Below are 22,999 nucleotides of genomic sequence, written 5' to 3'. Positions count from 1 at the left end.
TGATCTCTGGTTCCTCTGCCTTTTCTAAAACCAGCTTGAACTTCTGGAAGTTCATGGTTTACATACTATTGAAGCCTGGCTTGGAGAAGATTGAGCATTACTTTACTAGCATATGAGATGAGTGCAATTGTGCAGTAATTTGAGCATTCTTTGGCATTGCCTTTCTTTGGGATTGGAATGAAAACTGACCTTTTCCAGTCCTATGGCCACAGCTGAGTTTTCCAAATTTGTTGGCATTTTGAGTGCAGGAGTTTCACAGCATCATCTTTTAAGATTTGAAATAGCTCAACTGGAATTCCATCACCTCCACTAGCTTTGTTCGTAGTGATGCTTCCTAAGGCCCACTTGGCTTCTCATTTCAGGATGTCTGGCTCTAGGTGAGTGATCATACCATCATGATTATCTGGGTCATGAAGATCTTTTTTGTATAGTTCTTCTGTGTATTCTTGCTACCTCTTCTTTTTTTTTTCTTTTATTTTTATCAGTTGGAGGCTAATTACTTTACAATATTGTAGTGGTTTTTGTCATATATTGACATGAATCAGCCCTGGATTTACATGTATTCCCCATCCCGATCCCCCCTCCCACCTCCCTCTCCACCCGATTCCTCTGGGTCTTCCCAGTGCACCAGGCCTGAGCATTTGTCTCATGCATCCAGCCTGGGCTGGTGATCTGTTTCACCCTAGATAATAAGGGAATATTTCATCCAAAGATGAGCTCAATAAAGGACAGAAATGGTATGGACCTAACAGAAGCAGAAGATATTAAGAAGAGGTAATATATAGCATCGAAACATGTATATTACCTCTTCTTAATATCTTCTGCTTCTGTCAGGTCCATACCATTTCTGTCCTTTATTGAGCCCATCCTTGCATGAAATGTTCCCTTGGTATCTCTGATTTTCTTGAAGAGATCTCTAGTCTTTCCCATTCTGTTGTTTTCCTCTATTTCTTTGCACTGATCACCGAGGAAGGCTTTCTTATTTCTCTTTCCTATTCTTTGGAACTCTGCATTCAAATGGGTATATCTTTCCTTTTCTCCTTTGCCTTTTGTTTCTCTTCTTTTCACAGCTATTTGTAAGGCGTCTTCAGACAGCCATTTTGCTTTTTTGCATCTCTTTTTCTTGGGGATGGTCTTGATCCCTGCCCCCTACACAACGGTCATGAACCTCTGTCCATAGTTCTTCAGGCACTGTGTCTGTTAGGTCTAATCCTTTGCATCTATTTGTCACTTCAACTGTATAATGATAAGGGATTTGATTTAGGTCATACCTGAATGGTCTAGTGGTTTTCCCCACTGTCTTAAAAATTTAAGTCTGAATTTGGCAGTAAGGAGTTCATGATCTGCACCACAGTCAGCTCCCGGTCTTCTTTTTGCTAACTGTATAGAGCTTCTCCATCTTTGGCTGCAAAGAATATCATCAATTTCATATCCATGTTGACCATCTGGTGATATCCATGTGTGGAGTCTTCTCTTGTGTTGTTGGAAGAGGGTGTTTGCTATGACCAGTGCATACTCTTGGCAAAACTCTATATTAGCCTTTACCCTGCTTCCTTCTGTACTCCAAGGCCAAATTTGCCTGTTTCTCCAAGTGTTTCTTGACTTCCTACTTTTGCACTCCAGTCCTCTATAATGAAAAGGACATCTTTTTTGGGTGTTAGTTCTAGAAGATCTTGTAGGTCTTCATAAAACCATTCAGCTTCAGCTTCTTCAGCATTACTGGTCAGGGCATAGACTTGGATTACTGTGGTATTGAATGCTTTACCTTGGAAAAGAACAGAGATTATTCTGTCATTTTTGATATTTCATCTAAGTACTACATTTTGGACTCTTTTGTTTACTACTCCATTTCTTCTAAGTGATTCTTGCCCAAAGTAGTAGATATAATGGTCATCTGAGTTAAATTCACCCATTCCAGTCCATTTTAGTTTGCTGATTGCTAAAATATCAATGGTCACTCTTGCTGTCTCCTGTTTGACCACTTCTGGTATGCCTTGCAAGATTCATGGACCTAACGTTCCAGGTTTGTATACAGTATTACTCTTTACAGCATTGGACTTTGCTTCTATCACCAGTCACATCTACAACTGTGTGTTGTTTTTGCTTTAGCTCCTTCTGTTCATTCTTTCTGGAGTTATTTTTCCACTGATCTCCAGTAGCACATTGGGCACCTATCGACCTGGGGAGTTCCTCTTTCAGTGTCCTATCTTCTTGTGTTTTCATACTGTTCATGGGGTTCTCAAGGCAGGAGTACTGAAGTGGTTTGCCATTCCCTTCTCCAGTGGACCACATTTTGTCAGAACTCTGCACCATGTTCTGTCTGTCTTGGGTGGCCCTACAGGGCGTGGCTCATAGTTTCATTCAGTTAGACAGGCTGTGGTCCATGTGATCAGATTGGTTAGTTTTCTATGATTGTGGTTGTCAGTCTGTCTGCCCTCTGATGGAGAAGATTAAGAGGCTTATGGCAGCTTCCTGATGGGAGAGACTGACTGAGGGGGAAACTGGGTCTGTTCTGATAGGCAGGCCATGCTCAGTCAATCTTTAATCCAATTTTCTGTTGATGGGTGGAGCTGTGTTCCCTCCCTGCTATTTACCTGGGCCCAAACTATGGTGGAGGTAGTGAAGATAATGGCCACCTCCTTCAGAAGATCCTGCGCACGTACTGCTACACTCACTGCCTGCAACCCTGAAGCAGGCCACCAGCGACCCACGCCTCTGCTGGAGACGCCTGGACACTCTGGGCAAGTCTGGGTCAGTCTCCTGGGGGTCACTGCTCATTTCTCCTGAGTCCTGGTGCACAAAGGTTCTGTGTGTGCCCACCAAGAGTCTTACTCCCAGTCCTGTGCAAGTTCTGGCAGCTTTATGGTGGGGTCAGTGGTGACCTTCTCTAAGAGGGCTTAGTTCCCAAGTGTGGTGCACCCAGCGCCCCAGTCCCTGCGGCAGTCCACTGCTGACCGCACCTCCACAGGAGCCGCTCAAACACAGCTCTGACTGTTTCTGTGGGGACCCTGGGTCCGGGTGCGCACAAGGTTGTTTGAGCCCTCTGAGCGTCTCTGGTGGGAATGGGGTTTGATTCTAAACACGAATTCACCTCTCCTACTGTTTTTCTGGGCCTTCTCTTTGCCCTTGGGCGTGGGCTGTCCCCTCACAGCCACTCCAGCACCACACGGCCGCCACTCCAGCGCCTCCCATCTTGCTGGGGTTTCTCTGATCTTGGATGTGGGGTGTCTCCTCACGGCCACTCCAGCACCTCCCGTCTTGCTGGGGTTTCTCTGATCTTGGATGTGGGGTGTCTCCTCACGGCCACTCCAGCGCCTACCGTCTTGCTGGGGTTTCTCTGACCTTGGTTGTGGGGTGTCTCCTCACGGCCACTCCAGCGCCTACCGTCTTGCTGGGGTTTCTCTGACCTTGGTTGTGGGGTGTCTCCTCACGGCCACTCCAGCGCCTCCCATCTTGCTGGGGTTTCTCTGATCTTGGATGTGGGGTGTCTCCTCACGGCCACTCCAGCGCCTACCGTCTTGCTGGGGTTTCTCTGACCTTGGTTGTGGGGTGTCTCCTCACGGCCGCCACTCCAGCGCCTACCGTCTTGCTGGGGTTTCTCTGACCTTGGATGTGGGGTGTCTCCTCACGGCCACTCTAGCGCCTCCCGTCTTGCTGGGGTTTCTCTGACCTTGGTTGTGGGGTGTCTCTTCATAGCCACTCCAGCGCCTCCCGTCTTGCTGGGGTTTCTCTGACCTTGGTTGTGCAGTGTCTTCTCACGGCCACTCCAGCGCCTCCCGTCTTGCTGGGGTTTCTCTGACCTTGGTTGTGGGGTGTCTCCTCACCACTGCTCCAGCGCCACGCAGCCGCCATGCCAGCGCCACACAGTTGCTACCAGTTAAAGTGTAGATGTGTTATTGAGGAGGACCACTTTGAGGTTGTCATTTGAAGGTATATTTGGAGGCTGCTTTGGTCTCATGTCAGTTGAAAGGCGTTTGGTAACCAACTACTCTTTTCATAATTCCTAAGCATCAGTTCTACCCTTACACGGACTTGGAAAGGCAAATATGGTTCACCTTAATATAAAATTGTACATATTCAACTGTATTTGATCTGCAAAAATAGAAATTTCATATTTGCAAAATAGTTTCTTATAAAGTAAGGGGATAGGTAGTAATCTTTTGACATGTGTAAATCTGTGAATTTAAATGTTTTCATGTTAATGTCTTGTATAATGTATTTTATGTTTTATATAGGGATAATTCTCATTTTAAGAGTTTATTGTCCAACATGTGTATTTGGCACTTTTTAATATATTATAAAAATCCTATTTAAAAGTTTTATTTTTCTTCAACACAGAGAACTTCAACTCAGAGAAAAGTCACCTAGGTTTCTAGGGAGGTGGAATGTCTCTCATTTTACATGGAAAGACTATTTGATTCTATTTTCCTCTGAACACACAAAAAATTATTGATTTATATTAGTTATATATAAAATTATTAATTTTTTTCTGATACTGTATGAAATTTATTCAAAACAATTTTATTTCTACTCATAGGACTCAATATATTAATGATGCATATCAGGAAGTACTGGATCTACTATTGCCATTAAATCTTGAGGTGATGGTTGAGCGAAATTTATCTTGGGAGTGGTTCCAGGAAGTTCCTTGTTTCAATGTAAATGCTCAGCTAAAGCCCATGGAGGTAACTTCTGAATTCTTAATGATGTATCTTTTGTTGGTTAAAAATTATTGTTTGGAAAAAAAAAAAAATTATTGTTTGGGGACATAAGTCATTTTGTATGTACAAGTTATGTAAAAATATTTTGGTTAGAAAAGAGATAGTAGCTCATGTGTATAGCCTAGAATGCATTGGATGTTGATCTTTTAAGATTTTTTATCATTTAAAAAATATTTATTTTTTAATTGATGGATAATTACATTAGAGAATTTCGTTGTTTTCTGTCAAATCTCAACATGAATCAGTCATAGGTATACATGTATCTGCTCCCTTTTGAATTTACCTCCCAATTCCCTTAGCATCCCGTCCCTCTAGGTTGATACAGAGCCCCTTTTCGAGTTTCCTGAGCTATACAACAGATTACCATTGGCTCTCTATTTTACATATGGTAATGTAAGTAACCTTCTTGCTCTTTCCATAAATCTCATCTTCTTCTCCCCTCTCCCCATGTCCATGAGTTTATTTTCTATGTCTGTTTCTCCATTCAGTTCAGTTCAGTCGCTCAGTCGCGTCCAACTCTTTGTGACCCCATGAACTGCAGCACGCCAGGCCCCCCTGTCCATCACTGACTCCCAGAGTGCACCCAAAGTCATGTCCATTGAGTTGGTGATGCCATCCAACCATCTCGTCCTGTGTCGTCCTGTTCTCCTCCTGCCCTCAATCTTTCCCAGCGTCAGGGTCTTGTCAAATGAGTCAGCTCTTTGCATCAGTGGCCAAAGTATTGGAGTTTCAGCTTCGACATCAGTCCCTCCAGTGAACACCTAGGACTGATCTCCTTTAGGATGGACTGGTTGGATCTCTTTGGTCCAAGGGACTCTCAAGAGTCTTCTCCAACACCACAGTTGAAAAACATCAATTCTTTGGCGCTCAACTTTCCTTATAGTCCAACTCTCACATCCATACATGACTACTGGAAAAACCATAGCCTTGACTAGATGGACCTTTGTTGACAAAGTAATGTCTCTGCTTTTCAATATGCTGTCTAGGTTGATCATAACTTTCCTTCCAAGGAGTAAAGCATCTTTTAATTTCATGGCTTCAGTCACCATCCGCAGTGATTTTGGATCCAGAAAAAACAGTCAGCCAATGTTTCCACTGTTTCCCCATCTATTTGCCATGAAGTGATGGGACCAGATGCCATGATCTTAGTTTTCTGAATGTTGAGCTTTAAGCCAACTTTTTCACTCTCCTCCTTCACTTTCATCAAGAGGTCTTTAGTTCCTCTTCACTTTCTGCCATAAGGGTGGTGTCATCTGCATATCTGAGGTTATTGATATTTCTCCCGGCAATCTTGATTCCAGCTTGTGCTTCCTCCAGCCCAGTGTTTCTCATGATGTACTTGCATATAAGTTAAATAAGCATGGTGACAATATACAGCCTTGACGTACTCCTTTTCCTATTTGGAACCAGTCCTTTTCCTATTTGGAACCAGTCTGTTGTTCCATGACCAGTTCTAACTGTTGCTTCCTGACCTGCATACAGGTTTCTCAAGAGGCAGGTCATGTGGTCTGGTATTCCCATCTCTTTAGAATTTTCCACAGTTTATTGTGATCCACAGAGTCAAAGGCTTTGGCATAGTGAGTAAAGCAGAAATCTATGTTTTTCTGAAATTCTTCTGCTTTTTCAATGATCCAGTGGATGTTGGTAATTTGGTCTCTGGTTCCTCTGCCTTTTCTAAAACCAGCTTGAACTTCTGGAAGTTCACGGTTCATGTATTGCTGAAGACTGGCTTGGAGAATTTCGAGCATTATTTTACTAGCATGTGAGATGAGTGCAGTTGTGCAGTTATTTGAGCATTCTTTGGCATTGCCATTCTTTGGGATTGGAATGAAAACTGACCTTTTCCAGTCCTGTGGCCACTGCTCAGGTTTCCAGATTTACTGGCATATTGAATGCAGGACTTTCACAGCATCATCCTTTATGATTTGATATAGCTCAGCTGGAATTCCATCACCTGCACTAGCTTTGTTTGTAGTGATGCTTCCTAAGGCCCACTTGACTTTGCATTCCAGGATGTCTGGCTGTAGGTGAATGATCGCACCATCATGATTATCTGGGTTGTGAAGATCTTTTTTGTACAGTTCTTCTGTGTTTTCTTGCCACCTGTTAATATCTTCTGCTTCTGTCAGGTCCATACCATTTCTGTCCTTTATTGAGCCCATCCTTGCATGAAATGTTCCCTTGGTATCTCTGATTTTCTTGAAGAGATCTCTAGTCTTTCCCATTCTGTTGTTTTCCTCTATTTCTTTTCATTGATCACTGAAAAAGGCTTTCTTATCTCTTCTTGCTATTCTTTGGAACTCTGCATTCAAATGGGTATATCTTTCCTTTTCTCCTTTCCTTTTCATTTCTTTTCTTTTTACAGCTGTTTGTAAGTCCTCTTCAGAATGCCATTTTGCTTTTTTGCATTTCTTTTTATTGGGGATGTTCTTGATCCCTGTCTCCTGTACAGTGTCATGGACCTCTTTCTTTAGTTCATCAGGCACTCTGTCTATCAGGTCTAGTCCCGTAAATCTATTTCTCACTTCCACTGTATAATGATAAGGGATTTGATTTAGGTCATACCTGAATGGTCTAGGGGTTTTTCACACTTTCTTCAATTTAAGTCTGAATTTGGCAGTAAGGAGTTCATGATCTGCGCCACAGTCAGCTCCCGGGCTTGTTTTTGCTAACTGTATAGAGCTTCTCCATCTTTGGCTGCAAGGAATATAATCAGTCTGATTTCGATGTTGACCATCTGGTAATGTCCATGTGTAGAGTCTTCTCTTGTGTCGTTGGAAGAGGGTGTTTGCAATGACCAGTGTGTTCTCTTGGCAAAACTCTTTTAACCTTTGCCCTGCTTCCTTCTGTACTCCAAGGCCAAATTTGCCTGTTTCTCCAAGTGTTTCTTGACTTCCTACTTTTGCATTCCAGTCCCCTGTAATGAAAAGGACATCGTTTTTAGGTGTTAGTTCTAGAAGGTCTTGTAGGTCTTCATAGAACTGTTCAACTTTAGCTTCTTCAGTGTTACTGGTCAGGGCATAGACTTGGATTACTGTGATATCGAATGGTTTGCCTTGGAGAATAAATTCTTCAGTACCATTTTTCTACATTCCATATATGTGTGTGAGAATACGATGTTTATCTTTGTCTTTCTGACTTTCTTCACTCTGTATAATAGATTCTAGGTTCATCCATCTCATTAGAACTGACTCAAATGTGTTCTCTTTTCTGGCTGAGTAATATTCCATTTTGTATATGTGCCACAACTTCTTTATCCATTCATCTGTTGATGGACATCTAGGTTGCTTTCATGTTCTAGCTATTGTAAGTAGTGCTACAGTGAGCAGTGGAATACATGTGTCTTTTTCAGTTTTGCTTTCCTTAGGATATATGCCTAGGAGTGGGATTGCTGGGTCATATGGTATGTTTATTCCTAGTTTTTTTTTTTAAGGAATCTCCATACCGTCCTCCATAGTGACTGTATCCATTTACATTCCCACCAGCAGGGCAAGAGTGTTCCCTTGTCCCCAGATCCTCTCCAGCATTTATTGTTTGCAGATTTTTGATGATGGCCCATCTGACCCGTGTGAGGTGATACCTCACTGTAGTTTTGATTTGCATTTCTCTAATAATGTGCCATATTCAGCATCTTTTCATGTGTGTGTTAGCTGTCTGTATATATTCCTTGGCGAAAAGTCTCTTTAGGTCTTTCTGCCACTTTTTGATTGGGTTGTTTGTTTTTCTAGCATTGAGTTGTATGAGCTACTTGTATATTTTGGATAGCTAATCGTTTGTTGTTTCATTTGCTTTTATTTTCTCCCATTCTGAGGGTTGAGTTTTACCTTGCTTATAGTTTCCTTTGCTGTGCAAAAGCTTTTAAGGTTAATCAGGTCCCACTTGTTTACTTTGTTTTTATTCCCATTACTCTAATTGGTGGGTCATAGAGGATCTTTCTTTGATTTATGTCATTGAGTGTCCTCCCTGTGTTTTGCTCTAAGAGTTTTATAATTTCTGGTCTTACATTTAGGTCCTTATTCTTGTTTTTTTTTTTTGATTCTAAAACTTTTATTTAACTGTATTTTGTAAACGTGCCCATTACGACAATAGCTATACTCTTTCAACAAAATATTGTAGCTTCTGACATTTAGGTCTTTAATCCATTTTGAGTTTGTCTTTGTTTATGGTATTAGGAATTTTTCTAATTTCATTTTTTTACATGTACCTGTGCGGTTTCCCAGCACCATTTATTGAACGGCTGTCTTTACCCCCTTTTATATTCTTGCCTCATTTGTCAAAAATAAGGTACCCATAGGTGCATGGGTTTATTTCTGGGCTTTCTATCTTGTTCCATTGGTCTACGTTTCTGTTTTTGTGCCAGTACCATACTGTCGTTATGACTGTAGCTTTGTAGTATAGTCTGAAGTCAGGAAGGTTGATTCCTCCAGCTCCATTCTTCTTTCTCAAGACTGCTTTGACTAATTAAGGTCTTTTGTGTTTCATTATGACTTGTGAAATTTTTTGTTCTAGTTCTCTGAAAAATGTTATTGGTAATTTGATAGGGATCACATTGAATCTGTAGATTGCATTTGGTACTATAGTCCTTTTCACAATATTGATTCTTCCTACCCAGGAACATGGAATATCTCTCCATCTGTTTATGTTGTCTTTGATTTGTTTTATTAGTGTCTTATAATTTTCTGTGTACTCTTCTTTTGTCTCCTTAGCTAAGTTTATTTCTAGATATTTAATTCATTTTGTTGCAACGGTGAATGGGATTGGTTCCTTAATTTCTCTTTCTGATTTTTCATCATTAGTATATAGAAATGCAAGTGGTTTCTGTGTATTGATTTTGTAGCCTGCGACTTTGCTAAATTCACTGATTAGCTCTAGTAATTTTCTGATACTATCTTTTGGGTTTTCTCTGTACAGTATCATGTCATCTGAAAACAATGAGAACTTTATTTGTTCCTTTCCGATCTGGATTCCTTTTATTTCTTTTTCTTCTCTAATTGCTGTAGCTAGGACTTCCAGCACTATGTTGAATAGTAGTGGTCAAAGTAGACACCCTTTTCTTGTTCCTGATCTTAGGGGGAATGCTTTCATTTTCTCACCATTGCAAATGATGCTTGGTGTAGGCTTATCATATATGGCCTTTACTCTGTTGAGGTAGGTTCCTTCTATTCCCATTTTTTGAAGAGTTTTAATTGTAAATGAGTGCTGAATTTGTCAAAGGCTTTTTCTGCATCTATTGAGATGATCATATGGTTTTTATCTTTCAGTTTATTAATATGGTGTATTACATTGATTAATTTGTGTATATTGAAGAATCCTTGCATCCCTGGAATAAACCCAACTTGATCATGTTGTATGAGCTTTTTGTATGTGTTGTTGAATTTTGTTTGCTAAGAGTTTGTTGAGGATTTTTGCATGTATGTTCATCAGTGATACTAGCCTGTAGTTCTGTTTTTGTGTTGTCTTTGGTTTTGGTATCAGGGTGATGGTGGCCTCATAGAATGAGTTTGGAAATGTTCCTCCCTCTGCAGTTTTTTGAGGAAGTTTTAGAAGGATAGGCATTAGCTCTTCTCCCAGTGTTTAATAGAATTCTCCTGTGAAGCCATCTGGTCCTGGGCTTTTGTTTTTTGGGAGATTTTTGATCACAGTTTCAATTTCAGTGCTTCTAATTGGGTTGTTCATAATGTCTATTTCTTCCCGGTTCAATCTTGGAAGATTGAACTTTTCTTAGAATCTGTCCATTTCTTCCAGGTTATACATTTTATTGCCATATAGATGTTCATAATAGTCTCTTATAGTTGTTTGTAATTCTGCATTGTCTGTTGTAAAGCCTTTTTCAGTTCTAATTTTGTTGATTTGATTCTTCTGTCTTACTTTCTTATTGAGTCTGGCTAAAGGTTTGTGAATTTTGTTTATCTTCTCAAAGAACCAGATTTTAGGTTTATGAATCTTTACTAGTGTTTCTTTCATTTCTTTTTTATTTCTGCTCAGATTTTTATGATTTCTTTCCTTCTACTAATTTTTGGATTATTTTTTCCTTCTTTTTCCAATTGTTTTAGGTGTAAAGTTAGGTTGTCTATTCGATGTTTTTCTTGTGTCTTGGGGTAGGATTGTATTGCTACAAACTTCCCTCTTAGAACAGCTTTTGCTGCATCCCGTAGGTTTTGAGTTGTCATGTTTTCTTTGTCATTTGTTTTAGAAATTTTTTTATTTCTCTTTTAATTTCTTCAATAACCTATTGGTTATTTAGAAACGTGTTGTTTAATCTCCATGTGTCTGTTTTTCTTACAGTCTTTTCCTTGTAATTGATATCTAGTCTCAAAGTGTGGTCAGGGAAGATGCTTAATATGATTTCAGTTTTCTTAACTGAGATTTGATTTGTAACCCAAGATGTGGTCTATCCTGGAAAATGTTCCATGTGCACTTGAGAAGAAGGTGTATTCTTCTGCATTTGGATGGAATGTCCTGAAGATATCAATGAGATCCATCTGATCTAATATATCATTTAAGACTTGTGTTTCCTTATTAATTTTCTGTTTTGATGATCTGTCCATTGGTATGAGTGGGGTGCTAAAGTCTCCTACTAATATTGTGTTATTGTCAGTTTCTCCTTGTAAGTCTGTTAGTGTTTGTCCTGTATTGAGGTGCTCCTGTGTTGGGTGCATAGATATATACAGTTGTTATATATCCTCTTGGATTGATCCCTTGATCATTATGTTGTGCCCTTCCTCATCTCTTGTAATTTTCTTTATTTTAAGATCTGTTTTGTCTGATATGAGGATTGATACTCCAGCTTTCTTTTGCTTCTCATTTGCATAGAGTATATTTTTCCATCCTCTCACTTTCCGTCTGTATGTGTCTTTAGGTCTGAAGTGGGTTTCTCGTAGACAGCATATATGTGGGTCTTGTTTTTGTTTCCATTCAGCTAGTCTGTGTCTTTCGGTTGGAGCACTTAATCCATTTACATTCAAAGTAATTATTGACATATATATTCCTGTTGCCATTTTCTTAATTGTTTGGGGTTGATTTTGTAGATCTTTTTCTTTTCTTGTATTTCTTGACCATATAAGTCCCTTTAACATTTATTGTAAAGCTGGTTTGGTGGTACTGAATTCTCTGAACTTTTGCTTGTCTGAAAAGCTTATTTCTCCATAAATTTTGAATGACATCCTTGCCGGGTAGAATAATCTTGGTTGTAGAATTTTTCCTTTTATTTACTTTAAATATATCCTGCCATCCCTTTCTAGCCTCCAGAGTTTCTGCTGCAAAATCAGCTGTTAAACGTATGGGGTTTCTCTTGTGTGTTACTTGTTGCTTTTCCCTTGCTGCTTTTAATATTTTTCTTTGTGTTTAATCTTTGTCAGTTTGATTAGTATGTTTCTTGGTGTGTTTCTCCTTGGGTTTATCCTATATGGGACTCCTTGCGCCTCTTTGACTTGATTGACTATTTCCTTTTCCATGTTGGGGAAATTTTCAGCTGTAATCCTTTCAAAAATTTTCTCATACCCTTTCTTTTTCTCTTCCTGTTCTGGGACCCCTATGATTCGAATGTTGGTATGTTTGATATAGTCCAAGAGGTCTTTGAGGCTGTCCTCAGTTCTTTTCATTCTTTTTCCTTTATTCTGCTCTTCAGAAGTAATTTTCCACCATTTTATCTTCCAATTTACTTATTCATTCTTATCCTTCAGATGGACTGCTATTGATTCCTTGTAGAGTGTTTTTAATTTAAGTAATTGTGTTGTTTCTTTCTGTTTATCCTTTAATTCTTCTAGGTCTTTGTTAATTGGTTCTTGCATTTTCTCCATTCTGTTTTCAGCATTTTGATTGTGCTTTTCAAGTAGTTTGCCCATTTCCTGTTCATTTATTTGGGCTTCTGTGTTTCTAGGTGTTCCTTCATTTTTGTAGTATTTCTCTGCCTTTTCATTATTTTTTTGAAACTTCTTGTGCTTGAGGTCTTCTTTTCTCAGGCTTCAAGGTCGAATTCTTTCTCCCTTTTGGTTTCTGCCCACCAAGGTTGGTGCAGTCATTTGTATAAGCTTCATATAGGGTGAAATTTATGCTATGTTTTTTTTTGTTTTTCCTCTGATGGGCAAGGTGAGTGAGGTGGTCATCCTGTCTGTTGACGATTGGGTTTATATTTTTGTAATGTTCGTTGTTTGAATGAGGCATTCTGCACAGGGTGCTACTGGTGGTTGGGTGATGCCGTGTCTTGTATTTAATTAGTTTCCTTTGTGGGAGTTCTCAGTATTTGATACTCCTTAGGGTTAGTTCCCTGGTAGTCTAGGGTTCAAGCCAGTGCTCCCACTCCAAAGGCTCAGGGCTTGATCTCTGGTCAGGAACGAAGATTCCACAAGTGGTTTGTTATGGCGTTAGGTGAAATTAAACCAGATACCCTAAAAGGAGAAACCAAAGATGAATCCCAGACAAATGGCAGTTACAAAATCAGGCAAATAATAATTAAAATAATGGAATATAGACATATACATATACACCCATAAGCAAAATCAAAACAGTCCAACAAAAATAATGTACACTAAATTGACCCGTTGAATAAAGGAAACCAAAAGTTATATCTACCAGTTAAAAACAAAACTAACTAAAGTACAAACTGAAAACAAAACTAAAGCAAAGTACAAGTTGGGGAATAAAGCAATAAAAACAAAACTAACAAATGTGTTGAGAGGAATGGAAAGAAAGAATAGTTTCGCAAAGCTAAATAGAAGTAGATAACGAAGATTTATATACATTAAAGATTAACTGCAAGAGGAAAAGAACAGTAGGCAAAGCAATGGAATAAATGTAGAAAAAATGATAGGTTTAAAAAACTGAAAACTGAGTAAAAGAGAAAAGAACAAAAAAAGGAAGAAGAAAGCAAAAGCAAAAAAGAAAAACTCCACGGGACTGCAAAAGCCCGAGGGAGAGGTTTATAACAACTATAAAAGTGTGATTGGAAAAAAAAAAAATCCCAAGAGCTTAATGGTTTCATAGTACCAATAAAACTGACAACTACAACAGAGGGGTGGAAGGAAGAAAGAAAAAAAAATCCAAAGGAAACTACAGAATAAGTCAAAACATAAGAATAATAAATGTTTTTCTTGAGTCCCTGCTGTCAGGATCCTTTCTCTCGCTGGGAGTCACAGTCCACCTCACCTCCCTAGGATGCCCTCCACGACTGTGCTGGTCTCTGGACCTGCTGTGGGGGCAGCTCAGACTCTAATCTGGTCCTACTCCTGTGTGTCCTTGCCTCCAGTGTCCACAGCTGTCAGAACTGGTGCATTTTTGTGTGTGTGGGAGCTCTCAGTGTCCTTTTATATATTTCATATACACAGAGTCTGCCTAGTTGATCATGTGGATTTAATCTGAAGCTTGTATAGCTGATGGGAAAGTTTTGGGTGTTCTCCTTAGCTGCACTGCCCCTGGGTTTCAGCTGTGGTTTTATTTCCACCTCTCCCTGTGGGTTGTCCGTGGGGGTTTACGCGTGAGGCTGCCCTGGAGGGCTTGGCTCTGCCCCTAGGAGGGCCAGGTGCAGAGGTGGGGCAGCTGCTTAGTTTGCAGGGGTTCTGGCAGCACCAGGTACTCGGGATTGGTGGCAAGTGCAACAGGAAGTACAGTGCTCTGGAAGGGTATGGCAACCAGTATTGGCTAGCCTGTATTGGACACGAGCAATACACGAAGCGACCCCGTGTGCATAGGCGCAAGACATTTTTTTGCCTGTGGCAGCTCTGAGCCAATGAGAGGTGAGTGTGTAGGTGGCGCAGCCGCTCGGGTTGCAGGGACCCTGGTGGCATCAAGTGTGCAGGGACACAGACTGCTTCAGCTGTTGGGTTGTGGCCCTATCAGAGTCTTTTTTTCGAGCCTCTGGTAGCTGGTGATCAGAAGGTGTCTTTTGCCAGTCTTTCTCTGTAGCTCCACTCATTCAGGTGCTTAAGGGACTCCCTGCCTGCAGTCCTTCTCCCTTGTTTGGGGCATCAGGCACATAGAGTGAGGCCTCCCCGGATGGGGCCCTATTCTGTAGTTTGTGTCATCAGTCACTTACAGGATACCCTGGGTGGGGTCCTACTCTTCGGTTCTGTGGTTCAGGCACTTGATGGGCCAGCCTCTCTATTGATGAGCTGCTGATGCTGGCCTTGTGGGGAGAGAGAGGCTATGGTGATGGCTCCACCCTCTATGTGTGACTGACCAGTATTGCCTAGCTTCCATGGTTGCCTGGCTTTCTTCGACAGGCATTTCCCACCACAGTCTCCTCCCTCACATTCCCTTGCTGGGGGTGGGTGGGTCTCTCCACAGTCAACAGCTGCCCTGCCCTACATAAAGCTGCAGCAAGGACTGTCTTTTTCTCATTCAGCCACAGATCAGCTGTTTCAGCCTTAAATGTTTCTCCTCTGACTCAGACAATTACCCTGATGTGGGGATTGGTCCCCTGCTCCCCACCAGCCGAGGCCAGGTCCAGTCCTAGTAAACTTCTTTGTTTCCCCCTAGTTCTTTTGTCCTACTGAGTTTTGCATGGTTCTGTATATTCTTTTCCACAGGTCAGGTACTCCTGTCTGCTCTCAGATGGTGTTCTGCATGCACTTCTGTGTTTGCAGGTGTATTCCTGATGTATCCATGGAGAGAGATGTACTCTATGTGCACCTGCTCCTCCACCATCTTGTTCTCTCTGAATGTTGATCACTTATTCAACAAATATTTGAGTGCCTGCTATGTGTTAGACCCTGTGCTGGATATTGGAAATCTGATTGCAAAGGAATTGTGACATTGTTGGTGGCCTCATGGAGCTTACCAGTATAATGCAGGGGATGGTGGTGATCCAGAGGTGAGATAGACAGGCACATAGTTAAAATAGGTAAAAATTATGGTAAATGTCATGAAGGAAACAATATTAGACATGGTATTGTAAGTAATCAGTCAGATATTTTAATAAAGATCTTAGTGGAGCAGTCTAAGGCTAGAAATGATTTGGAAATCATCAAATGATAGATGGTATTTGAAGCCGTGGGGATATATGAGCTAACCTAGCAGAGGGTCCTAGAAGAATGGAGATGTTGATGAAGTGTCAAATGAGTCAGTAACTTGGACATAAATCAGTTGATATTACTTTACAGATCTCTAGTGTGACTGTCCACACGTTCACCTGTCTGCCTTTTGACTGGATAGAAGTCCTAACTATATCACATTTTTTGCTTAAATGTTATCAGCATGTAGTCTTTTTGGAAAATTTCTTTAAGAAACCTACATAACAGATTCTTTTCTCTCCCCCCACCTCCCAGTTTTCTTTTCTATTTCTCCCTGTAAAAATTATATTCAAAAAGAAAATCACCAGTTTAAAAATTTCAAATTTTTAACTTGAAATGTATTTAGAACTTAAAATATAATGATCTCAAGTGAAAATCTTTAAACTCTCAGTGTATAAGGTCATATGGACTCTCTAACTTATAGATGGGCACTATCTTCTTAAACAATTGAAATCTCTTTATGTTGATAAGAAACCAGTTAGAAACATAAAAACATAAGTAGCGTGTTCCACCTAGTATACTGGGAAAATCCTTTCTTCCCTGGGCCCAGTTGTTAAGCAGACTTTTGTGGGACATCTGGGACACCAATTTTCTTCACTCTTCTCCAGGGAAAATCCAGGCAGAAGGTTCAGATGATGTTGCTGACCTTCTTAAAATGTCCAGTTGCCTTCTCGGACAGCCCTGTACTGCTCTGTCTGAATAGTTAGCATCTGTTGTGGCCCACCCCCAGGTTCACACATTTGAACTCTCTTAGACATCATTTTCTGTATCACAGAGAGGCTAGAATGCATCTAGACTAAGTGCTGCAGTTTGTGATTTCTGACTTGTCAGCCGTTCAGGGATAGCACACAAGCCAGTTCTGACAGGTAGGAGCCACAGACCAGCCTTCCTGGGATCCTTACGTTCTTCCGCTTTCTGCACTGGGCTGTTGGCAAGAGCAAGAGTGATGATTAATGTCAGTGTTGGGGGTTGGGTGCATACAGTATACATGCACTAATTGAAAGACATTGTATAGAAGTTGTAATATTTAATTTCATTTTATTAATTTATATAAATATACTATTTTCTCAATGCCTGTTACATAATAGGGCTTCCTAGGTGGCCCAGTGGTAAAAGAATCTGTCTGCCAAGCAGAAGACACAGGTTCTTTCCCTGGGTTGGGAAGATGCTTTGGAGAAGGAAATGGCAACCTACTCCAGTATTCTTGCCTGGGAAATCCCATGGACAGAGGAACCTGGCAGGCTAAAGTCCTTGGGGTCGCAAAGAGTCAGACATGACTTAGTGACTAAACATAAACATTTTAATCACAAAATAGCAGTCATGAATAAAGGAAAATATAAGAAACAAGTAGTAAGAATAAGCCAAGCCAGGCTTCAGCAATACCTGAACCGTGAACTTCCGGATGTTCAAGCTGGTTTTAGAAAAGGCAGAGGGACCAGAGATCAAATTGCCAACATCTGCTGGATCATCGAAAAAGCAAGAGAGTTCCAGAAAAACATCTATTTCTGCTTTATTGACTGTGCCAAAGCCTTTGACTATGTGGATCACAAGAAACTGTGGAAAATTCTGAAAGAGATGGGAATACCAGACCACCTGGCCTGCCTCTTGAGAAACCTGTATGCAGGTCAGGAAGTAACAGTTAGAAGTGGACATGGAACAACAGACTGGTTCCAAATAGGAAAAGGAGTACATCAAGGCTGTATATTGTCACCATGCTTATTTAACTTATATGCAGCATACATCATGGGAAACGCTGGGCTGGAGGAAGCACAAGCTGGAATCAAGATTTCTGGGAGAAATATCAATAACCTCAGATATGCAGATGACACCACCCTTATGGCAGAAAGCAAAGAAGAACTAAAGAGCCTCTTGATGAAAGTGAAAGAGGAGAGTGAAAAAGTTGGCTTAAAGCCCAACATTCAGAAAACTAAGATCATGGCATCTGGTCCCATCACTTCATGGCAAATAGATGGGGAAGCAGTGGAAACATTGGCTATTTTTCTGGGCTCCAAAATCATCCAAAAGATGCTTACTCCTTGGAAGGAAAGTTATGACCAACCTAGACAGCATATTAAAAAGCAGAGACATTACTTTGCCAACAAAGGTCCATCTAGTCAACTATGGTTTTTCCAGTAGTCATGTATGGATGTGAGAGTTGGACTACAAAGAAGGCTGAGCGCAGAAGAATTGAACTGTGGTTTTGGAGAAGACTCTTGAGATTCCCTTGGACTGTGAGGAGATCCAACCAGTCCATCCTAAAGGAGATAAGTCCTGGGTGTTCATTGTAAGGACTGATGTTGAAGCTGAAACTCCAATACTTTGGCCATCTGATGGAAAGAGCTGACTCATTTGAAAAGACCCTGATGCTGGGAAAGATTGAAGGCAGGAGGAGAAGGAGACGACAGAGGATGAGATGGTTGGATGGCATCACTGACTCGATGGACGTGGGTTTGGGTGGACTCCGGGAGTTGGTGATAGACAGGGAGGCCTGGCGTGCTGCGGTCCATGGGATTGCAAAGAGTTGGACCTGACTGAGCGACTGAACTGAACTGAACTGAGCAAGAATAAGATACACATAATCTTAAAACACTAGTTTATCACCTTTCAAATGCAGTCAAAAGAAGTCTGATGCAAATAAAACTGTTAAATTTTGTGAGATTAAAGTTATCCCTTTGAGGTCATTAAATGTATGGATTTTAAAACTGACAGGTTCTTTCTTTAAAAGCCTAGTTGTGTTAGAGTTCTCCAGAAAAATAGAACCAATAGGATGTGTGTGTGGCATGGGGTGTGTGTGTGTCTGTCTGTATACTCTTGATCTGGATGCATTGAACTGATTTCCTGAAGACTCGATTTTAACCTGTCCCTGACTCTGAAGTTGAGATCCAGGAGAAGTTAAATATGTGATATCCCCTACGGTGGGTTGCAACAGCTGCTACTTGGGGTGTCTTGACAGGGGACGACTCAATTTCATTCTAGTGGATCTGCCCCCCCCACAAGAGAGCTGAGCATTTGTAGATAGTCTACAATACCATATGTATATACAACATCTAGAATAATATGTCAGTCTCTACGTACTATAACCCAGTCAAGTTGACATAAAATTTACTGTCACAGCTTTCAAGATAGGTCTTATGCTAGTGGTTTAATGTGGAATTCACAAAGCATAGAGTTTTGAGTTAGTGTGTTGTGTTAAGTGTACTTAAGCATGATACTTAATCATTTAAGTCTCAGCTTCTTATAATATCAAGATTGTACTCTTTGTATCTAGAACTTTTGTGAGGCTCAACCAAAATAATTGATGTAAAACATATTGTAAAATATTTTCAATTTTATAAATGTGTTATTTTAAAAAATTTTAATTGCAGGATAATTGCTTTACAGTGTTGTATTAGTCTCTGCCGTACATCAACATGAATCAGCCATAGGTATACACATGTTCCCTCCTCTTGGACTTCCCTCTCACCCCATCTCATCCCTCTAGTTGTCACAGAGCATCTGATTTGAGCTCCCTGCATCATACAGCAAATTTCCACCTGTTTGATTTTTTTCCAATTTTCCAAATTTCCAGCTGTTTGTTTTACATGTGGTAATTTATATGTTTCCATGCTGCTCTCTCAGTTCATCACACCCTCTTCTTCCCCTACCGTGTCCACAAGTCTGTTCTCTATCTCTGCATCTCCATTGCTGCCCTGCACATAGGGTCATCCGCACCATCTTCATAGATTCCATATATGTGCATTAATATGTGATCTTTGTTTTCTCTTTCTGACTCACTTCACTGAATAACAGGCTCTAGGTTCATCCACCTAATTAGGACTAACTCAAATGTGTTCTTTTTATGGCTGAGTAATGTTCCTTTGTGTATATGTACCAAAACTTCTTTATCCATTTATCTGTTGATGGACATCTAGGTTGCTTCCATGTCCTAGCTATGGTAAATAGTGCTGCAGCAAACATTGGGATATATGTGTCTCTTTCAGTTATGGTTTTCTCAGGGTGTATACCCAGTAGTGGGATTGTTGGGTTATGAGATAATTCTAGTCCTAGTTCTTTAAGGAATCTCCATGCTGTTCTCCATAATGGCTGTATCAATTTACATTCCCACCAGCAGTGCAAGAGGGTTCCCTTTTCTCCACACCTGTCAAACATTTATTGTTTGTAGATGTTTTTGATGATGGCCGTTCTGACCGGTGCAAAGTGATACCTCATTGTAGTTTTGACTTGCATATCTCTAATAATGAGTGATGTTGAGCATCTTTCCATATGATTATTAGCCATTTGAATGTCTTCTTTGGAGAAATGTCTGTTTAGTTCATCTACCCATTTTTTGATTGGGTTGTTTGTTTTCCTGATGTTGACCTGTGTGAGCTGCTTGTATATTCTGGAGATTAATCCTTTGTCAGTTTTGTTTGCAATTATTTTCTCCCATTTTGAGGGTTATCTTTTAATCTTGATTATTGTTTCCTTTGCTGTGCAAAAGCCTTTTAAGCTTGTTTAAGTCCCATTTGTTTATTTTTGTTTTATTTCCATTACTGTAGGAGGTGGGACAAAGAGAATCTTGATGTTACGTATGCTGAAGTGTGTACTGCCTGTGTTTTCCTCTAAGAGCTTTATAGTTTCTGGCCTTATATTTAAATCTTTAATACATTTTGAATTTTCTGTATGGTGTTAGAAAGTGTTCTGAATTTATTATTTTTTAATTATTCCATATTTGTCAATTGAGGGGCTTACTAACCAAAAATATATAGAGTAACTACATGGATACTTAAAGATGAAAGTTTATTTTAAAGGCTTAAAACTAGTAGGCTAATTGCTGTATTTATAACAAAGTTTATCGTTCATAGCTTCTGGTATTGATACTGGCATTTAATTTAGTTCTGTATTTCACAGGGTACTTTAAGAATACATGGTCATTTAGAAAATGAAACATTCAGTTAATAGAATTATCTAATGTGTTAAAAGTTGGTTTTGCAGGGGTTTGAAATGAAAGTTTTTCTTGTATAAAAATTTTTCACTACATGAGGTAGTAATGTTGATCACATCTTATTTTTTTAACAGTTCATTCTTAGTCAAGAAGATATAACAACCATTTTTAAAACATTATATGGCAACATATGGTATGAAGGTGATAGTGCTTCACGTGAAGTAACCAAAGATCAGTCCAGTGTTACTAGTGGTGCCACTACTGCTTCACACCATTCAGCGGGTATGTCTTGACCTTAAATTAGTCCCCCTCCTCCTCCTCCCCTTCTGTCCTTCCTTTCCTTCTCCCTAACTTTGTAGGTTTGGGTAAAATAAGATTTATAAACCTTTTCTATTTAGCTAATCTTACTCAAATAGTTCTGATTTATCTGTAATTAGTCATTCTGTTGATTTTCCTTCCTTGAATCAAATTTCTAATTCTTGTGACAATATTCCTTAGTAGGTATTTTTTTCTTGTTATCCTAACTCCTCCCCTATAAGTTCCTATTTTTCAGTTTTCAATTTTTCTCCTCATCCTTTCTCTTCTCCCTTGTTCCTAGTGAAGCATATGTTCCAATGGAATATTTCATATTAATATTAGAAGTATCAAAATATTAGCAGTCTCAAAAGAGGATGATCATTAGTGATGGACTCCAGCAAATATTTAGAAGATACATGGATAAAATAGAGCAGAGGGAATCGTAACTCAGTAGAAGGATACATCCAATGTTGGATTTAATTTATTATGTAGACGCCTAACTAAGGTCTAAGTTCAATACCAGCACATAAAGAAATTGGGTTAATTAGAACTACTGGATGATTCTGCTTCCCTAGAATAAATACTTCTCATTCTGGCATTTTGGGGGAACCCCAAGTCTCCTTCCCTCAAACTGAAATCTGCTAGTTTACAAGATCCCCACTTGCCAAGGCCTGACGTATTGCACAGCTTTTCCAGTCAGAATCCCAGCAAAGAAACAACCTTACATTTATTTATAACATTATAGGAATCATCATTCTTACTAGCTAGAATAACCAACCCAGTACTTTATAGTTAAATATTAATAGTCAGATATAAAGAAAATCATTAGAACCCAAGCATAAAAGCAGGCAAGATAAACAGAATAGTGTTTCTTGAATGAGACAAAAATAATTGAAGAAACAAAAGAGAATGTGAACAGAAAACTAACTCTAATTCATAAAAACAGAATTCTAGGAGTATAAGAACTGAATCCTACCATCACTACCTTCTGCCTTCCTAAGATAAGAAAGAGTTCCTAGAAGAGAACTCTATAGAGCTAAGTAAATACTGAAACAAATTCTTGGATATAAAGAATCTACCCAGTTTCAAGCTGATTGAATACTCTCCATGCAAACACACTTTCGTGAAATGTCAGAACAACAGAAATAATATTGAAGAATACCAGGCTGCCTGTTAGGGCTTAGAAAAAAAAGTGACTGGAGTCAGATTCATCATGAATGAAACTGGATGGGATGGGATTGATGGAGGATAAAAGACAGTGGGGTAATATTGGAAAATATATTTCTAAGGAAAATAATTTTGAAGTTAGGATTCCATACATGGTCAAACCGTCATCCAAGTGTGAAAACAATGTTTAGATTCCCAGTGACTCAGGGTTTACTATATACCCATTCAGGTGCAGCTCATTTTATTGCGCTTCATTTTTACTGTGTTTCTCAGACATTGCATTTTTTACAAATTTAAGGTTTGTGGCAATCCTGAGTAAAGAAAGTCTATCTGGGTGCCATTTTTCTAACAAAAGTAGTTTTTAATTAAGATATATATGTTTTAAAAACATAATGCTACTGCATTACTATGAAGTGAAGTGAAGTGAAATCACTCAGTCATGTCTGACTCTCTGCGACCCCGTGGACCACTGGCCACCAGGCTCCTCCATCCATGGGGTTTCCCAGGCAAGAATACTGGAGTGGGTTGCCATTTCCTTCTCCAGGGGATCTTCCGAACCCAGGTCTCCCGCATTGCAGGCAGATGCTTTAACCTCTGAGCCACCAGGGAAGCAGACTATAATATAGTATAAACATAACATTTTATATATACTGGAAAACCAGTTTGTGTGACTTGCTTTGTTGTGGTATTCGTTTTATTGCAGTAGTCTGGAACCAAACTTGCAGTCTATGAGGTATGCTGGTAGTTTGAAAATATATTCTAGCAAAACAAATAAGGAATGCAGGAAAAGGGAAAACATGGGATTCAAATACAGAGAGCATTAAAAAGGAATCCCTAAATTATCTGTTACTGGGCTAGAAAGTACTTGGTTTTCATTAAAAAGG

At 39.8% G+C, this 22,999-nt stretch overlaps 1 protein-coding gene across 3 annotated transcripts in view; it reads left to right on the top strand.

The window, feature by feature from the left end:
• Positions 1-22,999, top strand: part of VPS13A (vacuolar protein sorting 13 homolog A) — a 278,381-nt gene that overhangs the window by 143,998 nt on the left and 111,384 nt on the right. For all 3 annotated transcript variants that reach the window (XM_043486532.1, XM_043486531.1, XM_043486533.1), the window contains exon 35: positions 20,786-20,933. In XM_043486532.1, the coding sequence (XP_043342467.1) occupies positions 20,786-20,933 (148 nt within the window). The remainder of the gene's footprint in view (positions 1-20,785; positions 20,934-22,999) is intronic.

The sequence above is a fragment of the Cervus canadensis genome, chromosome 14 (assembly GCF_019320065.1).
Source record: "Cervus canadensis isolate Bull #8, Minnesota chromosome 14, ASM1932006v1, whole genome shotgun sequence".
NCBI lineage: Eukaryota > Metazoa > Chordata > Mammalia > Artiodactyla > Cervidae > Cervus > Cervus canadensis.
The sequence above is the reverse complement of the archived record's forward strand: the minus strand, read 5'-3'. Positions and strand labels throughout refer to the sequence as shown.